The sequence below is a fragment of the Nycticebus coucang genome, chromosome 16 (assembly GCF_027406575.1).
Source record: "Nycticebus coucang isolate mNycCou1 chromosome 16, mNycCou1.pri, whole genome shotgun sequence".
Taxonomy (NCBI): domain Eukaryota; kingdom Metazoa; phylum Chordata; class Mammalia; order Primates; family Lorisidae; genus Nycticebus; species Nycticebus coucang.
This window is the reverse complement of record NC_069795.1, coordinates 1,825,801-1,846,038: the sequence shown is the minus strand read 5'-3', so window position 1 is coordinate 1,846,038 and position 20,238 is coordinate 1,825,801. Positions and strand designations below refer to the sequence as shown.

Sequence of the window (20,238 nt, the reverse complement as noted above, 5' to 3'; positions counted from 1 at the left end):
CTACTTGGGAGGCTAAGGCAAGAGAATCACCTAAGCCCAAGAGTTTGAGGTTGCTGTGAGCTGTGACACCATGGCACTACCGAGGGCAACATAGTGAGACTCTGTCTCAAAAAAAAAAAGCTGAGATAAAAGGCTTGAGCCACTACGCCCACCAAATTTCTTGAAATTTAAGACTTCAAGAAGTTTGCCACACCAACTGACTCTTCCTTTCACAAGATTCCTCTGTAACATGCAATGCTGTTTAATACCCTGTTTCCCCAAAAATAAGACAGTGTCTTATATTAAGGTGTGCTCCCAAAGATGCCCTATGTCTTATTTTCAGGGGACGTCTTATCTTTCCTGTGAGTAGGTCTTATTTTCGGAGGATGTCTTATTTTCGGGAAAACAGGGTAGCATTTCATCTTCAGTAGAACTTTAGAACTTCTTTTAAAATTGGACTCAATCCCTGCCACTGCTTAGTTCTATAACTAAGTTTACAGAATGTTCTAAATTCGTTGTTATCAACGATGTTCATAGTATCTTCACCAAGAGTAAAACCCACCTCAAAAATGTAATCTTTGCCCACCCATAAGAAGCAATTCCTCAACTGTTGAAAATTATATCCTGAGATTGCAGCAGTTTGGCCCCATCCGCAGACTCCACTTCTCTTGCTGTTTCTACCACATCTGCAGCTACTTATTCCAGTGAGCCTTGAACCCCTCTAAGTCATCCATAAGAGTTAAAATCACCCACTTCCAAGCCCCTACTAATGCTGATATTCTGACCTACTCCCACGAATCACAAATGCCCTACAGTAAATCCTCTCCAGAAGGTTTTCAATTTACTTTGTCTAGATCCATCAGAGAAATCACTAGCCTTACAAAATGTTCTCTCTTAAATAATAAGACTTGAAAATCAAAATTACTCCTTGATCCACGGGCTACAGAATGGATGTTGTGTTAACAGCATAAAAACTCTCATTTCCTTAAACATCTCCATTAGACCCCTTGGGTGACTAGTGCATTGTCAATGAGCACTAATTTTTTTTTTTTTTTTGGAGACAAGAGTCTCACTCTGTTGCCCTAGGCATGAGTGTGGTGGCAGCATCATGGCTCAGAGCAAGCTCAAATTCCTGGGCTTAAGTGATTTTCCTGCCTCAGCCTCCCAGTAGCTAGGACTACAGGCACACACCATCATGCCTGACTAGTTTTTTCTATTTTTAGTAGAGATGGGGTCTCACTCTTGCAAGCAATCCACTTGCCTCAGCCTCCCAGAGTACTAGGATTGCAGCTATGAGCCACCACACCTGGCCAGCAATAATACTTAGAAAAAAATTTATCAGGCGGCACCCATAGCTCAGTAGGTAGGGTGCCAGCCACATATAGCCAGCCTGTGGGTTTGAACCCACCCCGGGCCAGCTAAATGATAACTGCAACAAAAAAATAGCTGGGTGTTGTGGCGGGCGCCTGTAGTCCCAGCTACTTTGGAGTCTGAGACAAGAGACTGCTTAAACCCAAGAGTTTGAGGTTGCTGTGAGCTGTGACTCCACAGCACTCTACCAAGGGCAACATAGTGAGACTCTGTCTCAAAAAAACAAAAACAACAACAACAAAAAAAAAACAAATTTCTCAACAGTGGACTTAAAATATTCAGTAAACTGATTATTTTACTATGCTGTAAATAGATGTGCTGTCAACAAGACTTTGTTGTTCCATTTCTAGAGCACAAACAGAGATTTATAACAGCATAAGTCTTAAGGGCCCTAGGACTTTCAGAGTAATAAATGTGCACAGGCTTCAACTTATAGTCATCAACTGTATTATCACCTACCAAGAGCATCAGCCTGTACTTTGAAGCTGGGCATTGACTTCTCTTCTCTAGATACAAAAGTCCTGAATGGCCTCTTCTGGTACTGTAAAAGGCTGTTCTGCTTACATGGAAATCTGTGGTTGCATATAGCCACCTTCACCGATGATCTTCAGAGTAACTTGCTGCAGGTATCGTATTAGCATCTGTTGCCTCACCTTGCACTTTGTTATAGAGATGGCTTCTTTCCCTCAAGCTTATGAACCTACCTCTGCCAGGTTCCAACTTTTCTTCTCCAGCTTCCTCATATGCCTCAGTCTTCACAAAATTAAAGAGAGTTGGGGACTTGCTCTGGATTAGGCTTTGGCTTAAGGGAATGTTGTGACTGGTTTGATCTGTCCAGACTACTCAAACTTTCTCTACATCTGCAATAACGTATGTGTGTCCCTTTCTTATTATTCATGTATTCTCTGTGGTAGCACCTTTAATTTTCTTCAAGAACATTTCCTTGCATTCACAACTTGGCTGACTTGTGTAAGAAGCCTACCTCAGCTTTCAGCAGGCCTTCCTCACAAAGCTGACTCATTTCTAGCTTTTGATTTAAAGTGGCATGTAATTCTTCCTCTCACTTGAAATACTAAGAGCCCATTGCTTGGGTTAATTTCAATACTGTTGTGTCTCAGGGAATAGGCAGGCCTGAGATGAAGGAGAGAGTTGGGGAAATGACAGGTCAGCAAAGTAGTCAGAACACACTCATTTATCAATTAAGTTCACCGTCTTATGTGAGCAAAGTTTCTGGCACCCCAAAACAATCACAACAGTAACATCAAAGACTACTGGTCTCAGAGCACCATGACAGATATAATAAAATTTGCGATGTTGCCAGAACTACCAAAATGTGAAACAGAGACACGAAGTACATGCTGTTGGGAAAATAATGCCACTAGATTTATCTACACAGGGCTGCCACAAACCTTTGATTTGTAAAAAAGCCCAGCATTGGGCTGGGCAAGGTGGCTCACGCCTATAATACTAGCACTCTGGGAGGCTGAGGCAGGTGGACTGCCTGAGCTCACAGGTTCAAGACCAGCCTGAGCCAGAGCGAGACCTCATCTCTAAAGAATAGCTGGGCGCTGTGGTGGGCACCTGTAGTCCCAGTTACTTGGGAGGCTGAGGCAAGAGAATCACTGGAGGTGAGAGTTGGAGGTTGCTGTGAGCTATGGCGCCATGGTAATCTAACAAAGTGAGACACTATCTAAAAAATAAATAACTAAATAAAAAATAAAACAAAAAGCACAGTATGTGCGAAGTGCCACAAAGTGAAGCACAGTAAAAAGAGACACGTCTGTATGCTCCTGCTTTAGAGAATGGTAGGTAGCAAGCATTATTTGAACATTTATAGTAGGCCCTCCGTATCCACAGATTCTGTATCCATGGATTCAACCAACCTTAGATCAAAAATAATTCAGAAAGAAATAAAAAATGATAATGCAACGATAAAAAATAATACAAGTAAAAAAGTACAGTATAGCTAGTATAGTGGCATTTACACTGTATTAGGAATTGTAAGTAACCTAGAGATGGTTTAAAGGATGGGGAGGATGTACCTAGGTTACATGTAAACATACCAGTATCCATGGGGGAGTCTTGATGCCAATGCCCTGTAGATACTGAGAGAAGGGCAGCTGTGTTTCAATGAGCCTGTATTTGCAAGGCTTTGGTTTGTTCAAGCCAAGCATCAACTCTTGCTGTGCAGTGTCACCAATACAGTTTAGGTAACGGAGCTGTGTATTTGCCACCTACTTTTTATATATATATATATAATATATATATATATTTTTTCGATTCTTTTATTGCAGTTTTTCTTTTTTTTTTTGTCTGGGGCTGGGTTTGAACCCACCACCTCCAGCATATGGGGCCGGTGCTTTACTCCTTTGAGCCATAGGCACCGCCCTTACTTTTAATATATTTTAGCTTATTTTATTTATGTAACTATTTTAGCTTATTTTTAACTTTCTTCCAAAACTATTTTCAATCTAATCAGGACAAAAATAGCAGCTAACTTTATTGAGTGTTATGTATTGGGCAGCTTGCTAAACACTTCGCCCACAGTATCAACTTCAATCTTCGCACATGAGGAAACTAAGAGGTTAAGAGGAAGCCAAGGTCAAAGAGGCATTGTCCAGGTAAGTTTACCACCTTGTCTCCACCAATCAGGTTTCCAGCACTTTCAAATGCAAGGGCATCCCAAAACTTCTCACAGCAACTCTTCCAAGTGAGAATTCATAATAAAAGGATAGAATGCTAAGTGTTCCTTGGTTCTCATTTTTCCCTTTGCTTTCCACAGATAATAAAAACGAATACCGGCTAGGAAAACAGTAAGGAGGTTTTCTGAACACTACGAGTGGCACTGTTCAAAAGCCCTGTTCCCTAGTTAGAGACAAAACCAAATTCTGACCTTTCACCTCAATCTCATCACAATGAGCTTTTCCCTTTAAAGCAAACACTCCCTCTCCCGGTGTTTAGGTTTTTCTCCCCTACCTCGCACTGCAAGTTCACAGGCCAGAATTCGGAGTCCTCTAAATGACAAAAACAATCAAGAAAAAACCCACAAAGAATACAAAAACCCTCAAAGATTAACCATTTAAGTACTCCAAATAACACAGTACTAGCATTGTCTTTTTTTCTTGAGGGTTTCTCGTTACAGTTCACACTTCCAACAGAGGGCTCCGAATTATGACTTCCAGCCGGCCGGAACCAACCCACTGGCCCCCGAACTGAAACACGCAGGCAGGGCCGCGGCCCGAACGCGAGCCCGCAGGTAGGCCGCGCCGCGGGCCGGCTCCACGTCCGGGCGCTACGCGGACATCACACCGCGCCAGGCTCCGAGCTCTGAGCCCCGCAGGACCGAGCATGGACGCGGGAGAGTTGCCTCGGGCCTTACAAACTCACGTTTGTACTCGGCCATCAGCCTCTTGAGCGCCGTCCCCGCCATGGCCTGGCAACAGCTGCGCACACCAGCCTCGACTCATCAGCGCTCGTCCCTCCCGCCCCGACGCCGGGGACCGCTTCCGGGTCGCCGCCGCGCGCACAGATGTGCCTCCGGGGCGTGGCGCGGCGGCGCGTGTGCGCATGCGCCGTCGCCACGGCGTGCTGACAACAGGAGCGAAGCTAAGGCTGCGTTCCCGGCTCTGAGCTCGGGCCCAGCTCTTATTCGCTCTGAGGGGTTGGCGCGGTCCCAGCAACTCCACTCAGGGCCCGCGTCTTGTGGAGGCTTTGCGCCCGCCGATTGTGTCCGCCCACTGCCCCTGGGCGGGCACGTAGAAGGAGGCTGCGCGCTGCGCCGGACCCGAGACGGCAGCTGCAAGCCCACAGTCCCCGCCTCCGACCGCTCTTGCCTAGGTTGCTGGTTTGAAAAGTGACAAGGTTGGAGACCGTGGCGCTTTCACTCCCTATTGGTGCGGCTCAGCTGGAGTTCGAGTTCCAGAACCTTCTCGTCGGTGACCAGGGGAGAAGGGGCTGCGGGGAGACCCCCGCCCGCGGTGCTTTCCTCTTGACTGCCTGCCCTGCGGAGGGACTCCCGGTCTTCATCGCCCCCGCCGAGGGGCGCTGTACAGCCGGAGGGAGCCAGTCCTGTGCTGGCCACAGTGGGCGCTCCCCGGGCTGGCCCGCGTCTTGAGCATCCGCTGCCCTCAAAGACAATGACTACGTTCCTGGGCTGACACCCAGGCCCTTTGACCAGAGAGCAGTTCTCGACACTTAATTCGCCGTTTTCTCCCCCTCTGCGCTCTCCAACCTTGCCCACCATCCATTTAAAAAATGTGTCCGTTCATATTAACAACGCCTCCTCTCCTCCCCATTTTACTCAGAGGAGTGCCCAGTCCGATAGTGGCCTTTGCCGGGTCTGGCTCAGAGCCCGACACACTCTTCTCCCAGGTCGCTTCTCCCCCAACCCTTTTCAGTCTTTGCTCAAATACTACCTCTTCATCGTGGCCTCCACCCTGTACATCACTTTTATTCTTCTCCACAACACTTACCCTACAAACTATGCTATAGAATTCGCTGGCATACTATTTATTATCTTTTAGTTTTACTTTTTTCATTTTTGTTTCCATTATCTGAGCTTAATTAACTCGTGAACGTTATCTGCCTCCTCTAACCAGAAAACATATTCCATAACAGCAAGAGGTCTTTGTCTAATTCTGATTTGTTCCTGGGTGCAGCCTCAGTACTTGGACATGACATGGTCTCACTGAGTATCCAGCAAATTTAATGAAATTTAACAATACATACCTCACAAGTAAGCACATTGTAGGAAAATTTTCTAAAATAATTACAAAATTCCTTTTTTTTTTTTGCAGTCTCTGACACCCTTGGTAGAGTGCAATGGCGTCATAGCTCACAGCAACCTCCAACTCTTGGGCTCAAGCAATCCTCTTGCCTCAGCCTCCCCAGTAGTTGAGACTACAGGCGCTCACTACACACAAGCTATTTTTAGAGAAGGGACTCGCTCTTGCTCAGGCTGGCCTAGAACCTGTGAGCTCAGGGTAATCCGCCTGCCTTGGCCTCCCAGAATGCTAGGATTACAGGTGTGAGCCACTGCACCCAGCTCAAAATTAATTTTTTCAAATGACCACAGTTTTATAAAAATGATATGGTCCTTTGAGAGTTTTAAAGAGTAATTGATTTGGGGCGGTGCCTGTGGCTCAAAAGGAGTAGGACGCTAGCCCCATATATCGGAGGTGGCGGGTTCAAACCTGCCCTGGCCAAAAAAAAAAAAAAGAGTAATTAATTTGTGAAATACTCATGGAGTTTCCTTCCCCGTCCAAAGAGCTACCCTCTGCATTATCATACTGCATCCCACATTCCCAAACCAGTCAGTGCCCACTAAGGAAAAACAGCTCCTCTTTTTCTAGTTATAAGAAATGTGAGTCATAAAAGCATTATTGCCGGTTGGGCTCAGTGGCTCATGCCTGTAATCCTAGCAGTCTTGGAAGGATGAGGCAGGAGGATCCCTTATCTCCCTAGAGACCAGCCTGAGCAAGGGCGAGATCCTGTCTCTACTAAAAATAGGAAAATTAGCAAGGCATAGTCCCAGCTATTAGGGAGGCTGAGGTGGGGCAATCACTTGAGCCTGGGAATGTGAGGTTGCTGTGAGCTGTGATGACACTAGGGTACTCAAACAAGGTGAGGCTCAAAAATGGCTCATCAGTTGCTTATTTTCTTCATTGCACCAATCTTTTCCAGACATCGTTTTCTTTTCCTTTTTTTTTTTTTTTTTTGTAGAGACAGAGTCTCACTTTATTGCCCTCGGTAGAGTGCCATGGCATCACACAGCTCACAGCAACCTCCAACTCCTGGGCTGAGGCTATTTTGTTGCCTCAGCCTCCCAAGTAGCTGGGACTATAAGTGCCCACCACAACGCCTGGCTATTTTTGTTGCAGTTCCACCGAAGCTGGGTTCAAACCTGCCACCCTGGGTATATGGGGCCGGCGCCCTACCCACTGGGCCACAGGTGCTGCCCTAGACATCATTTTCTTACTCATTGCAGAGCACTGTTCTTCAATTATTATTTCAGGCCCAGCACCTCATAGCTCAGCAGCTAGGGCGCCAGCCACATACACCAAGCCTGCCAAACAACAATGGCAACTACAGCCAAAAAACAGCTGGGGCATTGTGGTGGGCTCCTGTAGTCCCAGCTATTTGGGAGGCTGAGGCAAGGGAATCTCTTAAGCCCAAGAGTTTGAGGTTGCTGGGAGCTGTGATGCCACAGCACTCTACTGAAGGTGGCACAGTGAGACTCAAAAAAAAAAAAAAAATTAAAAAGAACTTATTTTCCTAAGTGTGGTTTAGTGTGTTAGGATTAGTTTCAGCTTCAAGTGACAAAAATCCAAAGTATGAGTTGCTTAAACATAATGGAAATTTCTCTCACCACAATGTGGCTGGTACAATGAAGGTCCTTATCTTCACAGAACCAGGATCTCCACCACACTTATTCCTCCTCATAGCTATTATTCAGTTCTTTAACTGAAATTCAAGTTTAACTGGGCATCCTGTATTTTTATATACTGTTTGTAGAGATGGGTCTCTGTTGCCCACGCTGGACTTGAACTCTTGGCTCAAGCAATCACTGAGCTCAAGAGTTCCACCTCAGCCCTCCAAGTAGCTACAACTATAGGCACATCACTCCGCCTGGCTCATCCTATATTTTTATTTGCTAAATCTGACAACTGTCAACTAGAGCCCCAATACTATAGCATGTGTGTAGCATGTAATGGCTTTCCTAAGCAACACAGCCTGGGAGGCCAACAGTGTGGAATAGGATTCGTGTCTTTTGGAAACCAAAGTTCAGAGATATAAAAGGGATCTCTCGCAGCTTAAATACATGGTGCAGCTTCATTAATTCCACGTTTCTCCAGTTGCGCATGGGTGGCACAGCTAAGGTGACAGCCCAGCTTGCCTGGAACTGGGAAAGTTCCAGTTGGAACCTTAGATATAGGTAACAGAATAAACAGGGCATATCTTCCCTTGAAGCATCATTTAACTCAAAGATTCTGGGAGCTAGGTTCATAAAATTTAGTATTTTCAAAAACATTACTACGATAGATCTATTATTCCAAATGCTCGATTTGCATAAATTTCTGATAAGACAACCTGCAGGTCTGCCTTCCTGCCAGATGCTGTGGTGAGGTCAGCATGGCACTGTGTTATCTACCCACATGAAGTGGCCACTGTCTTCTTCTAACTTAAAGCAACTGAGGCGCAGCCCTCTCAGATGTTAACTGTGCCTGCCTGCAGCTATCTGGGCATCTGGCAGAAACTCCATCCTTGTACTGCACTTTAATCTATTCACTCGTGCTAACAGATCAAGTGCTGTTTCTGAGACTGCCCTTCATCTTTCAACTTGTGCTCTCAACTGATGGGAGTAACCACAAAAGCTCAATTTCAACCTTAATTTTGTCACACCATGGTATCCTGGGAAATTCCAAATAAGTATCAGTTCACCTCAGTGTCGAAGCAGGTAAGTGAGTAGGGCGTCAACTGCAAAAAGGAAAGCAGATTTATATTTAAGCATTAAAAAGAGTCGAGCAGCTCCAGACCAACATCCAGACTCATAGGCCTCCAAAATCCACCCTCCCTCTCTTTACACGTGAAAACAGGAGAGGAAATGTTGTGTCATCATCATGCTAGTTTGGATCAGCTGCTGGCCAGGAGGGCTCTGTAGGGGGAGAAGATGCCCTCCCTGGGCAGGAAGGTGCGGGGCCAGCACTGGAATCTGCCAGAGGAGGGCCAGGGAGCTGTCAGGTGCACAGGAACTTTCCAGTGACTGGCCTTTACTCAGTTTTTTTTTTTTTTTTTTTTTTTTGAGACAGAGTCTCACTATGTCACCCTGGGTAGAGTGCCATGGGATCCCAGCTCACAGCAACCTCAAACTCTTGGGTTTAAGTGATTCTCTTGCCTCAGCCTCCCAAGTAGCTGGGACTACAGGTGCCCACCACAACGCCCAGCTATTTTTTTGTTGCAGTTGTCATTGTTACTTAGCAGGCCCAGGCTGGGTTTGAACCTGTATTCAGTTTCTTAAGGGCCTTGCTGAATGGTCAGTACAGACACTGAATTGTGATGGTATGCACTAACCTTCCAACGCAGAGTGTAATACAAGCCAAGAGACAGAATACCAAACTATATTTACTGTTGACAGTAGTAAAGGACAACAGATAATGTACAAATTGGTAAATAAACACAACAGCGCTAACAAACACCCCACCCAAGCCCATACAGCAAAACAGAAGAAATGAGAGCACTTTCTTAAAGATTTCAAGCAAGCAAGAGATGATGGGTTGCTGTTCAGGCGACTATAAAAAAGGCAGAGTGGCCACCAGGCATCAGTGAATCCTTACAGAAAAACAACAGGCAGAGCTACAAACGTTTCTAATTGGCGTAGATCCCCAAGTGTTCCACAGAACTGGAATCGCCACAATAATGCGCACGTTCAACACACACTTGGAAAGCAGCACAGCACAAACGCATGGGAAGAGCGCAGAGCATGAAGTCATCTTCCGTGGGTTTGTCTGAAACCGTATTTTGAAGTAGCTCTTTTACACCACAATGTAACTGAAAATCCAGCAATACTTAATCCGACTTGTTTATATATAGACCATAATTACTCAGCAAAAGCAAATACTTAAAAGAAACCGGACATCACAACACCGTCACCACAGGAGATGTGTGGATTGTTTTCTTCTATATTCAGAACAGAGAAAAAGCCAATTTTTGCTGTGCCAATCCTTGTCCATGTACCAACTGTCAGGCACTGATGGGGACTGGGGTGGGGGCCTGGGACAGCAAGGGGACATGCTCAAGGAGCTGGGAGCACGTGGGACCAAATTACCAAAGGATGCTTATATTTTACTTTTTAAAAAGGAGTCCAGCTGGGCGGCGCCTGTGGCTCAGTCGGTAAGGCACCGGCCCCATATACCGAGGGTGGCGGGTTCAAACCCGGCCCCGGCCAAACTGCAACCAAAAAATAGCCGGGCGTTGTGGCGGGTGCCTGTAGTCCCAGCTACTCGGGAGGCTGAGGCAAGAGAATCGCTTAAGCCCGGGAGTTGGAGGTTGCTGTGAGCTGAGGCCACGGCACTCTACCGAGGGCCATAAAGTGAGACTCCGTCTCTACAAAAAAAAAAAAAAAAAAAAGGAGTCCAGCATCTTCCCTTCAACTTTACCACATGGTGACAAAGTTTAAATCTGCAGTATTTAGCATTTTAATAACGTGTGCCTACAACAAACAGCAAATGACAGTCTGGTCTTCCATCCTCACCTTTGTCAGGCCCCACACCTGACCCTTCCCCACTGGTATAAACAACCAGCACAGTGTGACCAGAGCAGGCAGTGAGGGGCAGCCTGAACCGGGGCAAGATCCTGCCGTGGACTAAAAGCAAACATTCAGGCCACAATCTGGGGTAAAAATGCTGTAAGAGGGGGAAAAAGAAAATAAAAACATTAACAAATTCCAAAAAACTTGCAACTCATTTCTCTTGAACAAAGATAACAATTCTGATTGACCCAATTTAAGTTGTAGATCCACCCCTGCGGATACAGTTTTGAGTTGCACTCCAAGTATATCAGAGGGGAAAATCATTTTGGTGAATGCCTTGAGCCTCTCCAGACCCCTCTGTGGCTGGCACGGTCGCATGTTCACCACTCAACAGCAGGATAAGGAGGGGCAACCAGAAGGACGGCCCCTCGAGAGGCCACGCCCAGCAGGCAGCCGGTCTCCCACGAGCCTCCCGTCTGCTGCTGGAACACATCAATGGTGTCTTCATCCTCCATCTCCAGCTGTCACAGTCATGGGCAGGGACAGACAGAGATGAGAGTTTGTTAGTCTCCCCTCATCAGAGGAAGGATAGTACTAACTGGTCTGAGTGGTACCTGAGCAGCTCCCCCACACCAGACATGGCCTGACCAGACCCTGCTCTGGCCTGACCCTTGTGTGCAGGCACAGAGGTCCTCATGCACTCAAAAGAATATCCAAAGCTGGCTCAGTGCCCGCTGCCCTCCGTGGTTACAATGCCAGCCATATACACCCAGGCTGGCGGGTTCGAACCTGGCCTGGGGCAGCTAGGCAACAATGACAACTGGAACAAAAAATAGCCAGGCGTTGTGGCGGGCGCCTGTAGGCCCAGCTACTCAGGAGGCTGAGGCAAGAGAATCATTTAAGCCCAAGAGTTTGAGGTTGCTGGCTCAGTGCCTGTGGCTCAACCAGCTAAGGTACCAGCCACATACACCTCAGCTGGTGGGTTCAAATCCAGCCAAGGTCCGCCAAACAGTGATGGTTGCAACCAAAAAATAGCCAGGCGTTGTGGCGGGCGCCTGTAGTCCCAGCTATTTGGGAGGCTGAGGCAGGAGAATTGCTTGAGCCCAGGAGGTTGCTATAAGTTGTGACGCTACGGCCCTCAACCCAGGGCCACAACTTGAGGCTCTGTCTAAAAAAAAAAAGAATAACCAAAGCTAAAAATGTCAACTGAGTCTAAAATACAAACTGAAATGTCTAAAATTCTTGCTGAAGATTATACAAAAGCAGATTCTAATTAGAATATCTCATCAGTGGCCTAATTCTAAGGACCCCGGAGCACTTTCTAACAGGTGCAGGGGATGGATGGTGCCAACAAGATCACATGCGAAGGGCCCATAATAAAGTATCGCTGAAGTAAAGGACCCTCCACTGGCCACTCCTCTGAAGCCCAGGGCAGAGATGATATGACTGTTTCCTGCTCCCTTTGCTTCTCCTGACACAGTGGGCACAAAATTGCCAACTCCAACCCTTTTCTGGGAAGAAAGGAAGCTTCTCTCAATTCCTACAGAAACAGGAATAGTATCAAAAACAGAGCAGTCTTGCTGGGCTCTTGGCCCCTCACCCATCACAGAGGCACTTGGACAGGGGCCTGTGGGTTGAACAAGCCCCCCAGCTCTGAAGTGAGCCCACCTTCCCAGGCCACTTCCCTCTGACCGGCTCCGGCTCAAGCCCATTTGCTCACAACCCTTTCCTCCCAGAGCCGGCCACTCTCAGCAGTGTATGACTTCCTAAAGTAGCTAGAAATTAAATATTTATTGCAAAAATATTTTGCTATTAAATACTGAATATTAAATATTTAAAATAAATGTTTTACAAAAATATGTTCACAAAACATCCTAATTGATTCTCACAACCTTGTAAAGGAGAAAAACATTTTACAGACAGACAAACATAAGACTCTAAGAGATTAAGTGACTCTGGATCATGAGGTCATTGGGTGACAAATGACAAGAGCTGCAACTTGGAACTTAAAAGGTCTTCTATACTTGAAAGCTCAAAGCTCTTGCCACTGCAGTAAGGTGCACTTTGACACAGCAGTCAAACATGCAGTAGCTGGTGTGTGGCCGGTCAGTGCTTCAGAAAAACCTCCTGTGCTGGCTGCCGGCGATGGCAGTGGTGCAGCCTCCCCTTCACTGGTGCAGGGAGGCTGAGGGGCACAGGAATCGGGCCAGGCATTTAGCTACTGGCTGACTAAAACTGTAGATTCAGTGTCCAGACAGTGCACGGAAAGGGGATTTAGGCCACAACCACACTGTGAGCACAGCCCTGCACCCAGCAGGGAGGATATCTGACAGAGCAGTTTTCACATTTAAAATTTTAATTTAAAAGTTAATTAAAACCAATGAGAAAAAGCAAAGCATTCTATATGAACACCAGTCAACAATTCTCAAGTAAGAGTATTCCACCAAATGGCAATTACTTGTGTGCAGGTCAGAGGCAGCCCTGGACACACGCCATGACAGCTTCCATACCTGTGCTGGAGTATCTGTTTCATTAATCGGTTGCCCATCAAACCTAAATCTAATCTGTCTCATTGACAAGCCCTGAAAAGAAAAAAAAAACAATTACAATTAAATACTTGCAAATAACACAGCTTAATTCAAAAAATCAAATGTTTATATCAAAATAGCATTCTAATTGATGATCCAGGAGTCTACAAACTTGCAAGTGGCCTACAATCTCTTCCAGACACTGCCCAACACCAGCACTGTGGAAATCACTTTCTAACTTCTCATCCCTGGAGCCCTGACTTTCCCTGAGTCATCCTTCTTGTTTTCTTCCAGAAGCTAAGCAGAACTTCCAAACTGCTGGCACCTCTACCTGCCCCCTAGATCTGAGAGGCCAGGCGCGGTGACTCACACCTGTGATCCCAGCACTCTGGGAGGCCAAGACAGGAAGATCACTGAAGCTTAGGAGTTGGAGACCAAACTGAGTAAGAGCAAGACCCCATCTCTACCAAAAATAAACTCGCCGGGTGTTGTGGTGGGCACCTGTAGTCCCAGCTACTTGGGAGGCTGAGGCAGGAGTTGGAGGTCGCTGTGAGCTGTGATGCCGCAGCACTCTACCCAGGGTGACAGAGAGAGACTCTGTCTCAAATAAAATAAAATAAAATAAAATAAGAAAGTGGAAAGATAAGGCTGAGACAAACCAGGAAGCAGACCAACATCAACATCCACTGCAGAGGAGAAAAATCAGCAAATTGAAAATACCCAGGGCATGGCTCAGTGCCCATAGCTCAGTGGTTAGGGTGCCGGCCACATACACTGCGGCTGATGGGTTTGAATCCAACCTGGGCCTGCTAAACAACGACAACTGCAACAATAAAAAAAATAGTAGCCAGGCATTGTGGCAGTGCCTGTAGTCCCAGCTACTCAGGAGGCTGAGGCAAAAGAATTGCCTAAGCCCAGGAGTTTGAGGTTGCTGTGAGCTATGACATCACAGCACTCTACCAAGGGTGACAAAGTAAGACTCTGTCTCAAAATAGAATAAAATAAAATACAAAAATAGTCAGGCATTGTGGCAGGCACCTGCAGTCCCAGCTACTTGGGAGGCTGAGGCAAGAGAATCACTTAAACCCAAGAGTTTGAGGTTGCTGTGAGCTGTGATGCCATAGCACTCTACCTAGGGTGATATAGTGAGACTCTGTCTCAAAAAAAAATAAAAAATAAGAAATAAGAATAAATAAATAAATAATATCCAGGGCAGTTAACTGCAGAAGGAATCGGAATTCCAAAAACAAGAAACAGAGCCTAGAGAACTTAAAAATAATAGAAAGCATTAATTCCTGCATGAAAATAAGTTTCTAGACTAGAAGGGCCATGAGTACCCAGCAGAGTGAGTAAATCACCTGCCCAGAGGGCACAGGAGAGAAACTTCGGAAGGTGGTCCAACACCCTTCAGGGAAAAGCAAGGAAGGACAGTGAGTCATCAAGTTACTAACTGTTCGCTTTTAACATTGGAAGCTAAAAGAAAGTAATACAGTGACTTCCAAAAAAGAAACTGAGTTTGAATCTAGAATGTTACATACAGCCAAATATTGAAGCATGAAGGGTTCACAAAAAGCAAATGTTACTTTCAGACACACAGTGTCCAAGGCCACCGATACATTCTTTCTGACGGGACATTAGAGAGTGTATTCTGTCACAAAGGGAGAAAAGATTAATCCAGAGGAACACACAAGAGGCTAAGGAAGTTTTCAGAGTGACTCTGGCAGCAGGCTGGTGGGGGGAGCACAGCCACAGCCAATCTCCACAGCAACTGGCAAAGGGAGGGCGGCCAGAGGAAGGGTTTGGGGGTGGGGAACAGAAACTCCAGAGCAGTCACATGGGTGGCCTCTGGGGTCTACTGGCATGGCAGGGAATCTCACAGCATGATGGAGACATGGGGTGATGAATTAACCACAGGCAGCCAAGATGCTACCAGCTCGAGCAGCATGAAAACTCAGACAAGAGCCAGAGCCGCACACACGGCACACCCCAGACTGGGGACAGTGTAGTGCTGTCTTGCAGATGTCGCCTGGAGGCACTGCAGCTGCAGGGACAGTGGGGTCAAGAAGCAGTCTCACCTTCACAGCTGAAAATAAGATCTGCTATTAAACAAGATGAAGAAAGGGAAGGAGGAACTGCGGGTTACTAATACAGAGCATAAGAGACGGTGGGAGGAACAGTGACTACTCTCCCGAGTGCTTATGACAAGAGCAAGAGAGTAAAACAAAGGGCAACTAACTGCTACATTCCCAAAGCATTTAAACAGGCAGCCGCCCCCAAGTCTTGAAACACTGTTCCCTCTCCAAGGACAGAGCTCCATAGAGAAAGGTGACCAGCCACCATGGCCGGACACCCAACACTCCAGGCAGCAGCCAGATAGCCAAGCCCTTGTGACCAAGTTGAGAGGCACTCTGCTTGCCAGGGCAAGTCCATCTTAGCATTAAGGACAGGAAACAGATGAGGCACCAAAGTACAAATACGTGGGACCCACATTCATGGGACCTGTGTTCAAGATCAGACTAATGATAGCAACTAAAAAGGATGGACCAGGATGGGTGAGGTGGCTCACACCTGTAATCCTAGGACTCTAGGAGGCCAAGGTGGGAGGATCATTTGATGCTAGTCTGAGCTAGGCTGATGCCATGGCACTCTAGCCTGGCCAACAAAGTGAGACCCTGCTTAAGAAAAAGGACAGACCGGTCATGTGGGAGGATGCTAGTGAATCAGCTCATAGATTGAAACTGATAAATTACAGGAAATAATCAAGTGTTTTCTTGCCTTAACTAAAAGATAGTTTGAAAAACCAAATTGGATATATGAAGGAATAAAATAACTGCATTACAAGACACCAACCATTCTGTGACCCCTAACAAAGGAACAGTGACTGGTCCCCAGCCACTATCAGTCCCAGAAGACTTGCCATGCTGTGCCTGCAGAAGGGAGAAGGCACCACACCAGGAGGTTGTCTGGTTGGAGAAGAAAAACCCACACATCCCAGCAGGCCTCAACTTCCTGTCAAGTTACAGGAACTCAAGGATCAGAAACACCGGAGACAGCCTACAAGACCCAGCCCACGGCAAGTCAACAGAGCAGGCCACCTGAACCCATAGATCTGTGCAGGAAGCATGGTGGGGCGTCTGAGTGCCATGTGCCCTCAGGGCCTCAGGGTGCCCAGTAGGGGCGCACCTGCCTCTCGCAGTAGGCCTTCATCAGCTTGCTCAAAGGGGTGTGTCTCTTGATCTTGAACTGCACCACGGAGCCGTCCTGCCCCGCCACCTTCAGGTTGATGTGGTCATTCTCCGTCTTCACTCCCTCCTGCAGAAGAGACAGGAAATGGCCTCAAATTCACATCTCAAAATAACCCACACCTGTAATCCTAACACTCTGAGAGGCCAAGACAGTGGTTTGTCTGAGTTTATAGACCAGCCTGAGCAAGAGTGAGATCCTGTCTCTAACTCTTAAAATTCTCTAGCAATTCACAGTGCTCATGTGATTGTTTTATTTTTACACAGAGTTTATTTTTAACTTCTTAAGCATCTACATATAAGAAAATGCAATACAAATCTAGAGTCCCCACAGATCACTAATTCAAAGAAAAAGTTTGTTTGGGCAGGTCATGGTGGCTCACACCTAATCCTAGCACTATGGGAGGCTAAGGCGGGTGGACTGCCCTGAGCTCAGAGGTTCGAGATCAGCCTGAGCCAGAGCCAGAGCCAGAGTGAGACCCCCTTCTCTGCCAAAAAAAAGCCAGAGCCAGAGTGAGACCCCTTCTCTGCCAAAAAAAAGTCGAGTGTTGTGGCGGGCGCCTGTAGTCCCAGCTACTTGGGAGAGTAAGGCAAGAGAATCGCTTAAGCCTAAGAGTTGGAGGTTGCTGTGAACTATGACCCCAGGGTACTCTACTGAGGGCCACAAAGTGAGACTCTGTGTCAAAAATAAAATAAATAAATAAATAAAAGTCTGTTCAATAAATAGGGGGAAAAATCAGAAAATATGTTTTAAAATTACTCAAATGAAACTAATAAAAACACAGTTGTATATGACTGGTAAAATAAAACAACAGAACAAACTTTACGACTAAGCAACTCTACAGAATGCAGGAGTCCAAAGTGGACGGCAGCATCCGCTTGCTGCCTGAGGTCAGCGAATATGAGGCCACCTAGACAGTCCTACCTGAACGGGAGGAATTCACAGTACTTTTAAATAATTCATAATGGGGTTTCCTGTGCCTGGAAGCACAGCATGTGTTAATACAAAAAATTTCTATCAAGGGGCAGGAACAGCTTAGGCTGCAGAGAGTGGAGTGCTACCTTTGTCCGCCTGCTCTCAGGGGAATCCTGGGGATAGAGGAGTCATTTATTTTTGAAGGAACAAAGAGGCGGACCCCTCTCAGGTCTGAAAATGGTCTGGACAGCAGCCCACAGTAGCTTAACTCAGCTTTTTCTCACCATGTGCTGCTGCAGCCCAGAGCAGCCAGTCCATTTAAAAGCTAAAGGCCTGGGCTTTCCATCAGCTAGCTCAATGGACGTTCCTTTTACGCCTGTTCTTCTTCCCCAGCTGGGAGGGAGTTAGAAGGGTCGTTGCTCCCCTTCCTGGTTGCCTTTCCCAACAATGCCTAACTAGAGTACAGAAGGCTCACCTCTGGGTGAGCCAGGGAACTGTACCCAAGATTAGTTCTGAGAGACCCTGGGAAGGTGTGTTGCTCTGTCCTGGGAGCTGGAGTGGCCTGAGCAGGGCCCCAGTGGAAGAGGCCTTAGCAATGAGCCTAAAGGTACATGTCCTGGGTGGCATTCACCGCCACTCCCCTGCCCCACTCCCATGCCTGACCAGCAGCCAGATGCCCTGCATACTCCCGGGTCAGTGGAGTTTTCTGCAGTGTGGGGAAAACTGGGCGCTGGAAGAGAGGGGCACACAAATGGCTCAAGGATGGGACCAAGGATCCCTGCATCAAGCCCCCTCACTCCTCAAAGCATGAGGATGCACTGGCTCCTTTATGGAAAAAGATACTGTGTGGCAGACAGCACAACTCCAGCCACACCTACCACCTACCAGACCCCTCAATTCCTAATAAGTAAACTTAGGAGTTTTTTTAAAAAAACGAAACCCTAAAACAACAGCCTCCATTCACTAAGGTGCCTTAGCTCTCTAGGGGAGGTGGAAACTGTCTTCCCAGACCAGAGCCTGCCAGGTAGCAACCACTTGGCTACTCTAGAATTAAACAATTTATTCAAACTAATTGGACCGTGGAAGTTGACCATGTGGCACAGCTGGGTTCATACATCCACGATAAGATACCGTATATATCCTACTATAGTCAAACTTCATTAGAGGAAGCCACCGACAAAAACATAAAAGACACTTATATTTGGCCTAGGACTAACAAGTATTTGTTCAAAAGGGGGGTGGTATAAAAACCGAGTTATAATTATAATGTAAAAAATAGAGGCCGCTCCAGCTGCATCTGCATAGAAGAGGTTCCCCCCACCCCCGCAGCGAGGAGGGTGCGGACCCCTCCGGAGGGAGAGCGGTCAGGCCAGGCCTGACCAGGCACAGCTCGTCTTCCCTCGGCCACAGGAAAGAGCCCGACAGCATCAGAACAGAGCGAGCGCTCCGGAAAGGTGCTCTTTTTATCACGCGTGGCTGACACAATCGCAGACCTTCCCAAGGACTAAACGCCAGTGCACTTGAGTGAAGGGAGCACACCTGGGCGCAGGGGTGAAGGTAGAGGAGCAGGCGCACACGTGAGGGAGGGGGGAACCGTGGGTGCACACCTGGGGTGCAAGGGGAGGGGCAGGCGCACACCTGAGGGCAGGGGGAACCGTGGATGCACACCTGGGGTGAAGGGGGAAGGGCCGGCGCACACCTGAGGGCAGGGGTGAAGAGGGAGGGGCAGGCGCACACCTGCGGAAAGGGAGAACCGTGGGTGCACACCTGGGCGCAGGGGTGAAGGGGGAGGGGCAGGCGCACACCTGAGGGCAGGGGGAACCATGGGCGCACACCTGGGCGCAGGGGGAACGCGGAGGGGTGGATGCTGAGGGGAGGGGAAGGGGCGGGCGCTCACCAGGGCGCAAGAGGGGAAAGTCGGGAAAGGGCCGCGGCGCTGCTCCCACCGGTCAGGCCCTCGGAGCGCTGCCCTCGGGGGTAGCCAAGCCGCTCCTTATGCGATGCTTTGGCGCACCCCATCGAGATCCCACAAGGACGAAATGAGGACAGCGGAGGTGCCGCGCACAAGCGCCGGGGGGGCACCGCTCGGGATGCTCCGCCGGCTATGCGTTCGCAAGGTGGAACCAGGCATGCTGGGCCGGGAAACGCGGCCTCGCGAGGAGAGGCGTGGCCATGCTCGCCGGGGGCGGGGCCCTGGCAGGGGCGGGGCGAGGCGCGCCTGGGGGCGGGGCCCCAGGCAGGGGCGGGGCGCGCCGCGGAGCGCCGCCGACGGGGGAGGGGAACGGGTTCGGGAGGGGGAGGGGCGGTAAGGTCCGGGGAGGAGCGGGGGCGGCCAGCTGCGCAGGCCACGACGCTGGTCTCGGTCGGCGTCGCCATCCCTTCGGGCCAGGAGGGCCGCGTCGGGCGGCGGGGGCACCCGGTGCGGCAGCAATAGCGGGAGTGGCCAGGGGGCCCCCGGCCACTTACCTTGGGCTTCTCCTCAGACATGGCTGCGCGAGCAGCGCGCAGTGCGCGGCGGGCAAGAGCAGCAGCGCCGGAGCGGCCGAGTCACGCTCTCGGCCCGCTGCTCTCCCGCCGCAATTGCTCGCGGGGCCGCGCTTTATCCCCCAAATCCCAGTGAGCCTGTTGGCTGTCGGGGGGTCACGTGGCTGGAGCGCGTGCACGAGGCGCGCGCCCCCGGGAGGCGGGCGCGCGCTGGGGCGGACCTTGGTTCCCGACGGTTGGAAATGCGTCACTGGGCGGGTCCCCGTGCGGCTGGGCCGGGGGACTCCCTGGAGCGGGCAGGCTCGGGGGCGCGCAGGACACATAGTGGGACACGGGTCGGGGATCGCGAGCGGCCCTGAGAGGGATAAGAGTCGGGGGACTGGACCGGGGCGGCACGGAGCCCCAGAGTGAACGTGGTTCAGGGCGCGCGGGCACTCGTGGTGGGGGCAGGTCGGGGGCGCGCGGGTTGGG

At 48.7% G+C, this 20,238-nt stretch overlaps 2 protein-coding genes across 3 annotated transcripts in view; both read right to left on the bottom strand.

The window, feature by feature from the left end:
* The window catches only part of UBE2G2 (ubiquitin conjugating enzyme E2 G2), a 50,287-nt gene extending 45,420 nt beyond the window's left edge, over window positions 1-4,867 (bottom strand). Inside the window, exon 1 of one of the 2 annotated variants that reach the window (XM_053564979.1) lies at window positions 4,738-4,867. In XM_053564979.1, coding sequence (XP_053420954.1) covers window positions 4,738-4,780 — 43 coding nt within the window. In that variant the 5' untranslated portion in view covers window positions 4,781-4,867. The remainder of the gene's footprint in view (window positions 1-4,737) is intronic. The other variant, XM_053564980.1, reaches the window with a different exon arrangement.
* A 4,584-nt stretch (window positions 4,868-9,451) lies between these two features.
* Window positions 9,452-19,944, bottom strand: SUMO3 (small ubiquitin like modifier 3). The gene is made up of 4 exons (XM_053565396.1): window positions 19,750-19,944; window positions 16,309-16,437; window positions 13,108-13,179; window positions 9,452-11,118 (listed from the first exon to the last, which is right to left on the bottom strand). The coding sequence occupies exons 1-4, from the start codon at window positions 19,768-19,770 to the stop codon at window positions 10,978-10,980; spliced, it is 363 nt and encodes a 120-aa protein (XP_053421371.1). The 5' UTR covers window positions 19,771-19,944; the 3' UTR covers window positions 9,452-10,977.
* Between the last annotated feature and the right edge of the window lie 294 nt (window positions 19,945-20,238).

What these genes read in the sequence shown, in the direction of transcription:
- SUMO3 (XM_053565396.1), bottom strand. Translation starts at nt 19,770, where the DNA reads ATGTCTGAGGAGAAGCCCAAG. An exon ending in TGTCTGAGGAGAAGCCCAAG is followed by an intron (nt 16,438 to 19,749) that starts GTAAGTGGCCGG and finishes TCTCTTCTGCAG; the next exon opens with GAGGGAGTGAAGACGGAGAA. An exon ending in AGGCCTACTGCGAGAGGCAG is followed by an intron (nt 13,180 to 16,308) that starts GTGCGCCCCTAC and finishes TTTTCTTTTCAG; the next exon opens with GGCTTGTCAATGAGACAGAT.